The sequence below is a fragment of the Procambarus clarkii genome, chromosome 89, assembly GCF_040958095.1.
Source record: "Procambarus clarkii isolate CNS0578487 chromosome 89, FALCON_Pclarkii_2.0, whole genome shotgun sequence".
Classification (NCBI taxonomy): Eukaryota; Metazoa; Arthropoda; class Malacostraca; order Decapoda; family Cambaridae; genus Procambarus; species Procambarus clarkii.
In genome coordinates this window covers 16,191,421-16,205,249 of record NC_091238.1, presented here as the reverse complement: position 1 = coordinate 16,205,249, position 13,829 = coordinate 16,191,421, and the positions used below count along the sequence as shown (strand labels likewise).

The 13,829-nt window shown below is 46.6% G+C and overlaps 1 protein-coding gene across 2 annotated transcripts in view; it reads right to left on the bottom strand.

The window, feature by feature from the left end:
* Sh (Potassium voltage-gated channel protein Shaker) overlaps nt 1-13,829 on the bottom strand; it is a 661,237-nt gene that overhangs the window by 352,534 nt on the left and 294,874 nt on the right. Inside the window, exon 1 of one of the 2 annotated variants that reach the window (XM_069318077.1) lies at nt 9,605-9,776. The exons of the other annotated variant lie outside the window; for it this stretch is intronic. Coding sequence (XP_069174178.1) covers nt 9,605-9,618 — 14 coding nt within the window. The 5' untranslated portion in view covers nt 9,619-9,776. Of the gene's footprint in view, nt 1-9,604; nt 9,777-13,829 lie in introns of those variants that run through there. 2 annotated transcript variants of the gene reach the window in all.

Below are 13,829 nucleotides of genomic sequence, written 5' to 3'. Positions count from 1 at the left end.
GCCCATTTGTTTTTGCCTCGTGCGGGAATCGAACCCGCGCCACAGAATTACGAATCCTGCGCGCTATCCACCAGGCTACGAGGCCCCTTGTGTGTGTGTGTGTGTGTGTGTGTGTGTGTGTGTGTGTGTGTGTGTGTGTGTGTGTGTGTGTGTGTGTGTGTGTTAACACACCACCTTCACTTCTTCCATTTCCATCATTTCTATGGTAATCCTCTACAGCATCACCCTTTTGTCTTCATTACAAATGTTAACTCTTTGAAACTTTGCCTCGCTCTTCTTCTCTCGTGTCCACAAAGACCGCTGCAGAGACATCCTCTCGTCTGTGTAGTCACAGTAAAGTGCCAAACACACTACAGTAAGGAAACATTCTGTTGCAGGCGATGAGTCACAATAACGTGGCTGAAGTATGTTGACCAGACCACACACTAGAAGGTGAAGGGACGACGACGTTTCGGTCCGTCCTGGACCATTCTCAAGTCGATTGTGCCGACTTGACAATCGACTTGAGAATGGTCCAGGACGGACCGAAACGTCGTCGTCCCTGCACCTTCTAGTGTGTGGTCTGGTCAACGAGACATTCTGTTTCTCCAGTGTGGGGATGTAGGGAGCCGGTCGGCCGAGCAGACAGCACGCTGGACTTGTGATCCTGTGGTCCTGGGTTCGATCCCAGGCGCCGGCGAGAAACAATGGGCAGAGTTTCTTTCACCCTATGCCCCTGTTACCTAGCAGTAAATTAGGTACCTGGGTGTTAGTCAGCTGTCACGGCCTGCTTCCTGGGGGTGGAGGCCTGGTCGAGGACCGGGCCGCGGGGACACTAAAGCCCCGAAATCATCAAGATAACCTCAAGATGTTGGCCAGCGTTGGGAGCCCTGTTGGTGTTGCTGAATGTTGAATGACATCAATGAGTGTTGTTTGTGACCACCACCAAGCTAGCCTCCCCGCGCCACGGCAACAGATGCATGCACCGTTGCCTGATCAACAAGGCTACTCCCTCAGGGAGAAAGTTGACGGTCAAAACACCCAGTTGATCACAGATACACAAACCACACGGAATGACTGACTAAACATGTTGGAATGAGTCAATACACCACACGGAATGACTGACTAAACATGTTGGAATGAGTCAATACACCAGACTGAATGACTGACTAAACATGTTGGAATGAGTCAATACACCAGACTGAATGAGTGACTGAACATGTTGGAATGAGTCAATACACCAGACGGAATGACTGACTAAACATGTTGGAATGAGTCAATACACCAGACTGAATGAGTGACTGAACATGTTGGAATGAGTCAATACACCACACGGAATGACTGACTAAACATGTTGGAATGAGTCAATACACCAGACGGAATGACTGACTAAACATGTTGGAATGAGTCAATACACCAGACGGAATGACTGACTAAACATGTTGGAATGAGTCAATACACCAGACGGAATGAGTGTCCACCAACCACACATGTTGTAAACATTCACAGAAATGTTATAAATATGTATTATAATTAGAAACAACATTAAATGTGAGTTCTCGAGTAATGATAAATTAGTTTATATTAGTGATTGAGACTGGTTGTGTAATGGTTGAAAAGGAGGGGGGGGGGGTAGATTAAGGTGGGGAGGGTTGAGCATTTTAGGGTGGGGGAAGTATGGAGTGGTTAAGGTGGGGAGGGTTAAGAAGGGGGGATGGGGTTTGGGGGGTGGTTAAGGTTTGGTGGTTAAGATGGGGAGGGTTGGCATGTAAATGGTGGGGGAGCATGTTGGGGGTGGATTTAAGATGTAGGGAACATGGTGTGGGGGTGGATTTAAGGGGTAGGGAACATGGTGGGGGTGGATTTAAGGGGTAGGGAACATGGTGGGGGTGGATTTAAGGGGTAGGGAACATGGTGGGGGTGGATTTAAGGTGTAGGGAACATGGTGGGGTGGATTTAAGGTGTAGGGAACATGGTGGGGGTGGATTTAAGGTGTAGGGAACATGGTGGGGATGGATTTAAGGGGTAGGGAACATGGTGGGGGTGGATTTAAGGTGTAGGGAACATGGTGGGGTGGATTTAAGGTGTAGGGAACATGGTGGGGGTGGATTTAAGGTGTAGGGAACATGGTGGGGTGGATTTAAGGTGTAGGGAACATGGTGGGGGTGGATTTAAGGTGTAGGGAACATGGTGGGGGGTAGTGACCCCCACCATGGGGAACAGTGTGGCCAGCCAGCTGACCTTCACATTAACATCATCAACATAAACCATGCTGGGGGTGGTTGGTGGTAATTAAGACCACCTGACCATTACGCTCTGCGCTAACACATACCTGGTAATTAGTCCGGACTCAAACGCAAGATACCAGGCAACAGCACAGGCACGCGGAACAGAGAACGCCGACGGGAGAGAACGAAGTGGGGAAAATCACGGGGAAGAACGCTAGAGATATTTAAATAAGAGAACGCAACAGAAAACGATGTTGGGAGAAAACGCTGTGTGTAGAGAAGTGAACTCTACAAATAACGATGTAGGGAGAGAACGCGATATACACAGAACGCGGCAGGGGGAGAGAACGCTTTGGGGGAGGAGGTTAAAGAGATCACTTTATTGAGATATGCTTCAGACAATGCCGTGGGGGGTAAGAATGATGTAGAGAAAATGTTAACTTACACTATAGGCATGTTAACTTACACTATAGGCATGTTAACTTACACTATAGGCATGTTAACTTACACTAACTTAATAGTGCTACAAGTTCTCATTCGACCACCGAATGGCTCAGTCTCGGTCTATTTATATTGCACTGCTTGATCTATCAATTATCACCAGTTAACTGGTTAATCAATTCATTCTGACTGGCTTATCTTTTTAAATTGACTGAGTTTCCTCCTCTAAACTGACTGAGTTACCGATTGATCTGACTGGATCTTCCATCCTCGTCGATAGCCTCTCAACTCTCATAACATAAGCACCCAATTATCCTTCCTAGATGTAGTTAATTGGCCCTCCTAACTTCAACTGGCGACTTATCCTGTGAGCTTCAACAGCTGTTTCATGCTGATCACGTTAGGTCCTGGTTGGTGCTCGTCTTGTAACCTGGCTTGCTACGCTAGCCTGTTGGACTAGCAAATCATGCTACCTCTGGGATTGGCTAACCCTCGTAACCTCAGCATCTGACTGGCGGAGGTTATGCCTAAATATCACGATAATAATCAACAATATGTAGTTTTTCTTGCAGATTAAACATTGCGAAGAATGCAAGTGTATAATACATTCGCTACAATAAACGTATATAACCAGAATACAATGAAAATACAAAAATATACGTACTATACAGTAATACAGTAACCAACAGGGTACGAGTGGGATGGAAGACATTAATGATTCAGTTGATGGATATGTTAAATAGTACACACGACGGTTCGTTCACCGTTCCTAACCAAAGCCAAAGCCAAGTTAACCTAACCCAACCCAAACCACCCCAAATAAATTCAATCCTAACCAACCAAGCTAACTTTGCACATCCTAAACTAGGAAATGTACACGGGCTTGACAGTCGGGGAAACCAGCTGTTACGAACCGTCTTGTGCACGATTTGAGCCCTTCCCCCAGCTGACAGGTGCCTACTCTACGGGCTCACCATAGCCCGTGCTACTTGGAACTTTGTGTTCCAGGTAGCGAATCTTTAACAACAACATGACAGGTGCACAGCAGGCTGCACAGTGTGCAAGATGAGGTGTGCAAGGTGAACAGATGTGCAAGGTCAGCAAGTGTGTGCAAGGTCAGCAGGTGTGTGCAAGGGTCAAGAAGTGAGAAGCAGATATGGGATGATCGCTGAGAACATCCATGTACAAGATACTCACCAAGATGTACTCATCTAGATGTGCTTGCTGAGTCGCGTGTTAGTCTACAAGCCCCGCCTTCTGAACATTGTTACAGTTCAGTTTAATTACATTGTTCACTCGTTTTTAGTATCATATTTACCTTGGAACTATTTACGGAAGCCATTTGTTTTCAGGAAGTCATTGTGTTTATCACTTGAATACATTCTTTGTGACGTATCTATAACTCATTTCTCTCTATAGCTTCCATCTATCACTCTTGGTTCTGGTGTTCTTCGCTTTGAACGCGGCGGCTTTGTCTATTTCGATTACCCTTAGTATCTTGTATAGCGTTATCATGTCTTGTTATAATGTCTAGTGGCTGAAGTAGAAGATGCATGCAGTAGGTTAGGTTTTATCTGGTCAACCAAGTTGTTGACACAAATCCAAGTTTGTCATTGTGACTTGTCTATATACACTGGGAAGTAAAAAAAAAGCATTTATATGAGTGACTATAGAGTTTTTTCGTATTCAATAATTCTGAAAAAGTATCTTAAAATGTTTTGGATTTTGCTTATTAAAACAACATAGTTATGACAATAGGGTTTAAGGAGTTTAGTAAGGTAATGTGTGTTTTGATTGTATGTTGTTGTTGTAATGATTCGCTACTTGGAACAAGAAGTTCCAAGTAGCACGGGCTATGGTGAACCCGTCATTTTTTAATTGTACAGTTGGCAGTGTATGGGAGGTTGTATAGTGACCCAGTGTATGAGAGGTTGTATCGTGACCCAGTGTATGAGAGGATGTATAGTGATCCAGTGTATGGGAGGTTGTATAGTGACCCAGTGTATGAGAGGTTGTATCGTGACCCAGTGTATGAGAGGTTGTATAGTGACCCAGTGTACGAGAGGTTGTATAGTGATCCAGTGTATGAGAGGTTGTATAGTGACCCAGTGTACGAGAGGTTGTATAGTGATCCAGTGTATGAGAGGTTGTATAGTGACCCAGTGTATGAGAGGTTGTATAGTGACCCAGTGTATGAGAGGTTGTATAGTGACCCAGTGTACGAGAGGTTGTATAGTGATCCAGTGTATGAGAGGTTGTATAGTGACCCAGTGTATGAGAGGTTGTATAGTGACCCAGTGTATGAGAGGTTGTATAGTGACCCAGTGTACGAGAGGTTGTATAGTGACCCAGTGTATGAGAGGTTGTATAGTGACCCAGTGTACGAGAGGTTGTATAGTGATCCAGTGTACGAGAGGTTGTATAGTGACCCAGTGTATGAGAGGTTGTATAGTGACCCAGTGTACGAGAGGTTGTATAGTGATCCAGTGTATGAGAGGTTGTATAGTGACCCAGTGTATGAGAGGTTGTATAGTGACCCAGTGTATGAGAGGTTGTATAGTGACCCAGTGTACGAGAGGTTGTATAGTGACCCAGTGTATGAGAGGTTGTATAGTGACCCAGTGTATGAGAGGTTGTATAGTGACCCAGTGTACGAGAGGTTGTATAGTGACCCAGTGTACGAGAGGTTGTATAGTGACCCAGTGTATGAGAGGTTGTATAGTGACCCAGTGTATGAGAGGTTGTATAGTGATCCAGTGTATGAGAGGTTGTATAGTGACCCAGTGTATGAGAGGATGTATAGTGATCCAGTGTATGAGAGATTGTAGTGACCCAGTGTATGAGAGGATGTATAGTGATCCAGTGTATGAGAGATTGTAGTGACCCAGTGTATGAGAGGTTGTATAGTGACCCAGTGTACGAGAGGTTGTATAGTGATCCAGTGTATGAGAGGTTGTATAGTGACCCAGTGTACGAGAGGTTGTATAGTGACCCAGTGTATGAGAGGTTGTATAGTGACCCAGTGTATGAGAGGTTGTATAGTGATCCAGTGTATGAGAGGTTGTATAGTGACCCAGTGTATGAGAGGATGTATAGTGATCCAGTGTATGAGAGATTGTAGTGACCCAGTGTATGAGAGGTTGTATAGTGACCCAGTGTACGAGAGGTTGTATAGTGATCCAGTGTATGAGAGGTTGTATAGTGACCCAGTGTATGAGAGGTTGTATAGTGACCCAGTGTATGAGAGGTTGTATAGTGACCCAGTGTACGAGAGGTTGTATAGTGATCCAGTGTATGAGAGGTTGTATAGTGACCCAGTGTATGAGAGGTTGTATAGTGACCCAGTGTATGAGAGGTTGTATAGTGACCCAGTGTACGAGAGGTTGTATAGTGACCCAGTGTATGAGAGGTTGTATAGTGACCCAGTGTACGAGAGGTTGTATAGTGATCCAGTGTACGAGAGGTTGTATAGTGACCCAGTGTATGAGAGGTTGTATAGTGACCCAGTGTACGAGAGGTTGTATAGTGATCCAGTGTATGAGAGGTTGTATAGTGACCCAGTGTATGAGAGGTTGTATAGTGACCCAGTGTATGAGAGGTTGTATAGTGACCCAGTGTACGAGAGGTTGTATAGTGACCCAGTGTATGAGAGGTTGTATAGTGACCCAGTGTATGAGAGGTTGTATAGTGACCCAGTGTACGAGAGGTTGTATAGTGACCCAGTGTATGAGAGGTTGTATAGTGACCCAGTGTATGAGAGGTTGTATAGTGATCCAGTGTATGAGAGGTTGTATAGTGACCCAGTGTATGAGAGGTTGTATAGTGACCCAGTGTATGAGAGGTTGTATAGTGACCCAGTGTATGAATATGAATACATATGAATATTCATAGTAAGTTCACTATGGATACATATTCATGCCACATTTTCGAGACTATATTTAATGATACATATGTAATTTTTGGTCAACTTTTCATATTAATTGTATAAATAACGTAAATAACAAGGTAACATTGAATTAACATATGACCATCAAACGTGAGAGTGTTTTGTCGTACTAGGGGATCGAACCCGGTCTCGAAATTCCTCAGACACAACAGAGACCCGGGTTCGATCCCACAGTACGACATGAATACACACACTCGTAGATGTTATCTTGCAACTCAATTTTATCTTGTTGCTTACGATATTAAACAAAATATAAGTTCACCAAGAAAAATGATAAATGGATCTTTAAATACAGTCTACGAAGTGGTGGAATGAAGTCCATCGGATGATTTTGTAATGTTGTGCATGGGATAAAGATGGCAGGTAGTGAATAATAAAGATGTAGAAAACGACATCTGGGCTTCAGTTACACTACCCATCAGGCTTCAGAAATCCGGAAGGAGGCTTCAGAAGCCCCTTGCCAGCACCATGAGTGTGGGTGGGGCTGGCAGGACACCTTACAACCCTCTCTTATGAGTTTCTGATCCTGTAAAATGGTCATACATGCTCTTTGCCCTGATTAGTGATTGGATTCGACTATATGCTTTCACCCCTGACTGTACTCTCCTCCAAGACTCCATCAGAGATCATTCCTCTCCAGACTCGAACTTGGAACATCTTCTCACAGCGATGTCAACTGCTGGAGGAACCAAGGAGGCGTTTGACCACACTATAAAATACTGACTAAATGACAGCTCTCGACTACAAATGGATCGAATTTCACTGTTACAATAGAAAATAAATCATACAAAAATACTATTGTGGGATTCGACACAGAGATTGGGCTAGATTTCATGCGGACCACAGGTTCGAGCTTAATGCTTTGTTGAAGCTTTACTGACACTAGATCCATCGCCGAATACAGGCAAGCAAAATGTGGATATTCTCGCCAAAGTGCTCCCAAAACAATTACAAAGTTACAGACAGCAAGTCACAACGACCTGGCTGAAATATTAAACACCCAACCCCATGAATCTTTCGTATTTGTACCACGTGGTACAACCCATGTATTTGTACCACGTGGTACAACCCATGTATTTGTACCACGTGGTACAACCCATGTATTTGTACCACGTGGTACAACCCATGTATTTGTACCACGTGGTACAACCCATGTATTTGTACCACGTGGTACAACCCATGTATTTGTACCACGTGGTACAACCCATGTATTTGTACCACGTGGTACAACCCATGTATTTGTACCACGTGGTACAACCCATGTATTTGTACCACGTGGTACAACCCATGTATTTGTACCACGTGGTACAACCCATGTATTTGTACCACGTGGTACAACCCATGTATTTGTACCAGGACTTGACAACTGTCCAGGATCGACCGAAACGTCACTATTTCCCTTATTTTCAGATAGAATAGTTGCGTTTTTTTCACCAGAGCCTTGCAATATTAGGCCTACAAATCTCCCACCAATAAGGAAGGTAGATACAGATTAAATGTTACATGTAGATCTACCATCTACTGCTGATTTTATACCAATAAGTCGAAAATTACTCTGAACGGTCGATTTCACAGATCGATCCTATATATATATCCAAGCTCAGACTCCTGTACGCCTACTTCGAGTGACTGACGATCAGAAACAAGAATTGTGTTCGTAAACAGGAGTACTCCGCCATGCTCGCAAACCATTCTTATCATTTTCGTAATTGTTTGTGGTTGGTAGATAGGTGATTGTTACATGTGGGTGATTGTTTGCCCCCATGTGCGTGATTATTTGCCCCCATGTGGGTGAATGTTTGCCCCCATGTGGGTGAATGTTTGCCCCCATGTGGGTGATTGTTTGCCCCCATGTGGGTGAATGTTTGCCCCCATGTGGGTGATTGTTTGCCACATGTAGGTGAATGTTTGGCACGTGTGGATGACTATTTGCCCCCATGTGGGTGATTGGTTTATGTGGGTCGTCGTTTACTTGAAATAAAAAACAAATACATGAAATATATAAGGAAGGCAATGAAACAGGTAATATTAGCGCAGTAGAAATGATAACATTACGAAAAGTAGATAAGTAGAAAAGTAGATAACATGCCAGGGCACTAAAACATGTGAATGGGAATCATAGGGGAGTGTGGTCTGGACAGGTAAACATCATGTATGTATGTGTGGGAGGGGGGGGGGGGGCATAAACATCTACATAAACAGATAGATGTTTGTTATTGAGTATGCAAATGAGTTAGTATTAGTAGGCTTTAGTAGCACTAGCAGGCTTCAGTAGTCAGGGTAGCTGACAGATGCTGACAGTATGACGATGAGGTGATGGACAGGTGTTCAGTATGACAATAGATTGATGAGTACGTGCTGACAGTATGATGACAGGGTGACGGACAGGCGTTGACCGAAGTTAATGTGACGGTAAACTGCCACATGGTCGTGGAACAGCTGACTAGAAGATGGTATTGGAACAGTAGACTTGTAAACGGTAATGTAAATAAATTTGTAAATGAAAATATGACAGTAAACATGTAAATGAAAACAGACTTTATGGAAAGGAAACAGTAAACAAATATATGATCGAGTTGGACAGTGGTATAAGATGGTACTATATATATATATATATATATATATATATATATATATATATATATATATATATATATATATATATATATATACACAAAGTTGACAGGGGAGAGTTGTTGTGGAGGAAAAGGCGAGATGAACAGGTGGAGGCTCATGCCATGAGATGGAAGCCCTGGTGGGAGAGGGGAAGGAATGGGTGAGGGGAGGGTGGATGGTTGTGGGAGGGAGACTGCCCAGCCTCCCTCCCACATGGGATGGGGTGTGTAGTGCCGGGGTAGGGAGAGAGAAGAGGAAGGGTAGTAGAGGTATACAACAGTGAAGGTGATGAGACATAAGCGTGTGTATGTATGTGTATATGAGGGGAGACGGGAAAGGGGAAGAAGGGTACACTCATGGTGTAGTTAGTGTTGAGTATCCCGTCAATACATACCGCTTGCGAGCCATGAGGACGGCTGGTTAAGCACATCCCGTCATACGCTGGCCACAGGCATGGGGCTATGTCCACACACCTCTCACACACACACACTCTCTCGCACACACCTCACCACGCCGCCACCACTCCCAAACCCACTAGGGAAGGATATCCTGGCTACACCCACCACCACTACGATCTTAACACTGTCACCACCTCACAGCAACACCGCCGAGTGAGCGCATGAATGTGTATCTTGCAATCGGCAACCCTGACCGCCATGAAAGAAAACGGGCGAGAGCTTCAGCGCGCGTGCACTCCGGGGAGGGGAATGGCGGCCATATCAGAGCGCAGCGCTACTCCGCCAAGTTCGCCCCGCAATGTTTCGCTCGCAAGACTAATTGTGTGATGAATGTGCTCCTCCCTGCCTCCCCCTCCCCCTTCCACCGCACCTTCTCTCTCTCCCCCCTTCTCCTGCACACATGTGGGGGTGTTATCGGGGAGAGGAGACAGGGGGTAGAGAGCGGGAGACGCGGACGGCATGGGGCCCCCGTCTCACCTGACGGCGGCGCCTATACTGTCCCACACCGCGCTCATCAACCCGATTGACGGCGTAGGTGTGTGTGTGTGCACCAGTCGCGTCTCCACAATTACCCACACATACAGACACGCACACATACGCACCCGTGTACGCGCAGACCCTCGCAGGTAGACATGTACGTACACACGCACGCAGGCACACACATACGCACGTGTGTTTTCACAACACAGCCACCTGGCGCGGGAACACCTGCGGAGCGGCCCGACAGGTGGTTCATAACCTCAGGGGTCACCAGCTGTCGCGTTCCACCGGCCAGGTACTCCACGTGTGGCCCACCACCGGCCAGGTACTCCACGTGTGGCCCACCACCGGCCAGGTACTCCACGTGTGGCCCACCACCACCGGCCAGGTACTCCACGTGTGGCCCACCACCACCGGCCAGGTACTCCACGTGTGGCCCACCACCAGCCAGGTACTCCACGTGTGGCCCACCACCACCGGCCAGGTACTCCACGTGTGGCCCACCACCAGCCAGGTACTCCACGTGTGGCCCACCACCGGCCAGGTACTCCACGTGTGGCCCACCACCGGCCAGGTACTCCACGTGTGGCCCACCACCGGCCATGTACTCCACGTGTGGCCCACCACCACCGGCCAGGTACTCCATGTGTGGCCCACCACCAGCCAGGTACTCCACGTGTGGCCCACCACCGGCCAGGTACTCCACGTGTGGCCCACCACCGGCCAGGTACTCCACGTGTGGCCCACCACCGGCCAGGTACTCCACGTGTGGCCCACCACCGGCCAGATATCCAAAGGGTTCTCTCTGAAGTGTTGTAGTCATATATTATGGAAACAAACTATATTTTGATATCTTTTGAAGTCTTCCTGATGGATGGATGGGTTGTGGGTGGATGGATGGGTTGTGGGTGGATGGATGGGTTGTGGTTGTGGGTGGATGGCAGTGTTTCGACAGGTTGTCCAGGAGATATGAGGACATGTTGGATTATCCATGGAGGTCTTCAAATCCTATAACAACCCCCTGCTATAGTTTGACAGCTCTGGGCTTGATTCGTCACCCATTTACCTTACGAAACCTAAACATCTTTCCTCTATACATCTTGGCATTTATGGAACAGTTTATAAGCTGCGAAGTACAAAGATGTTGTACATAACAACTATAACCTTGCGTCAGGAACGCCCTCGTAGGGTTAAGAGCTCACAAACTTTGATAAATACAAGGCCGTCATAACTGAGGAAAGATATAAAGGTTTCGTAAGTGGACACGTAAATGCCTGATGGATCCGGGCCCTGTTCTTCATGCCCTCAAAGCATTTGACAAAGTTGAACTCGCCAAACTGTTTTGGGGAGTTTTTAAGCAGAAAATAATCCTGTGTTTGCTAAATCCCCCAAGATATTTCTGAGTGGTGGTGCAAAGTTACTCTGGAGTAATACAGATACTGTTTTAGATACTTTCTAAAACAAAAAACGTAAAAAGTGCTGTTTTTAGTTCTTCATTATTTGCTTTTGATCATGGTCCATTGTTAGAAAGACTTAAGAGCTATATCGACCAGACCACACACTAGAAGGTGAAGGAACGACGACGTTTCGGTCCGTCCTGGACCATTCTCAAGTCGATTGACTTGAGAATGGTCCAGGACGGACCGAAACATCGTCGTCCCTTCACCTTCTAGTGTGTGGTCTGGTCAACATACTTTAGCCACGTTATTGTGACTCATCACCTGTACTTAAGAGCTAGTAAAGCTTTCTCAGTACTAAGGTTATTTGTCTTTACTCCAATGTTGATGATTTATAGTGCTATTTCCACCAACCAACTCATCTCCTCCACCCCCCTCTCTAGTTAATACTCTCTCTCTCTCTCTCTCTCTCTCTCTCTCTCTCTCTCTCTCTCTCTCTCTCTCTCTCTCTCTCTCTCTCTCTCTCTCTCTCTCTCACTCTCTCTGTATTGTTGCTCACAGCAACAATACAGTAGCACACATCAACAATACAGTAGCACACATCAACAATACAGTAGCACACAGCAACAATACAGTAGCACACAGCAACAATACAGTAGCACACAGCAACAATACAGTAGCACACAGCAACAATACAGTAGCACACAGCAACAATACAGTAGCACACAGCAACAATACAGTAGTACACAGCAACAATACAGTAGTACACAGCAACAATACAGTAGTACACAACAATACAGTAGCACACAGCAACAATACAGTAGCACACAACAACAATACAATAAGCAGATGGAGAAAGCTAAAACTAGCGAACAGGTGACAACCAACTCACTAAGAGTTCAAAAGTGGGTAAGACATTAAGAAGCAACTGAGCTGGGAAAAATTGCAACAGTGACCGGCAGCTGAAAGGTGGAACCCAGGAGCTGCAGCCCTATAACACATGTAGGCGAGAACGCACCGCAGAGAACCACCGCAGCAGCAGCGGCACACACACACACACACACACACACACACACACACACACACACACACACCGCAACAGCCGCACCATGCGGCACTTGTAATTTGACGGGTGCGGGTCCCGCCACGTCCTCTCCACTCTTAGCAATGTCGCAACACATTAGGGTAATTCTTCCTCTCCCCCACACACACCCTTACCCCTATTTCACCCCCTCCCCTACAGCCTGGGGTCCCACAGTCACTCTTATGGCAGACTCACAGCGCAGACAATCCCCCCAAACTAACACACACATCAGATCCTTACTCCCCCCCCCCTCCTCTCTCGCAACAAACACTAACATGATAAAGAGTTGACTCCACAGCTCTTTAGTTGAGTCTTGCAGGGCCATGATGGCACGATACTAGCGGTGCCACAAACAATGCAGAGTGCCATCTCTCTCTCAGCCTCCTCCCCCTCCCCTCCCTACTACCAGCACCGCAGACCAGAGTCAAGGGGGTGTAGGGAGGGTGTAGGGAGGGTGTAGGGGGGGTGGAGGGGGGGTGGAGGGGGGTGGAGGGGGGTGGAGGGGGGTGGAGGGGGGTGTAGGGGTGTATAGGGAGGTGTAGGGGGTGTAAGGGGGTGTAGAGGGTACAAGGGGTGTAGGGGGGGGTGTAGGGGGGGGTGTAGGGGGGGGTGTAGGGGGGCAAGCGTCAGAGGAACGCCTTCGTGACCTTGAGGACCGGACACCATACCGACCCCCAACAGAAAACAGGGACACACTCAGCCTGATGACCTACTCCAGGCGGCCTCTGCGTCACTCAAGACACTCACACACACTCACGCCCTGAGTGCTTCCTGGCCACACAACGAGGCGACACGTGGGTTTGTCATAATATGTAAATACAAAGATGGTATTCACAAACTGAGATGTGTTAAGATACGTCTTAAGTCTGTTGTTGGTCCCAGATGTGACCGTTGACATATTTCACTATACTTGTTATTGACAAACAACCACTATCTCGATTCATGCAGGTCGGTGTTCAATCCCCCGACCGTCCAAGTAACTAGGCACCATTCCTTTCCCCCGTCCCACCCCAAATCCTTATCCTGACCCCTTCCAAGTGCTATATAGTCGTAATGGCTTGGCGCTTTCCCCCTGATAGTTCACCAGTTCCCATGCCCCGTGCCTAGTAGTGTAGGAATTCTACCTCCTACGATTCTCTTCGTCTGAATGTGTATACCTATCATCACAGAAGGAAGATGGGGGGAGTATATATATATATA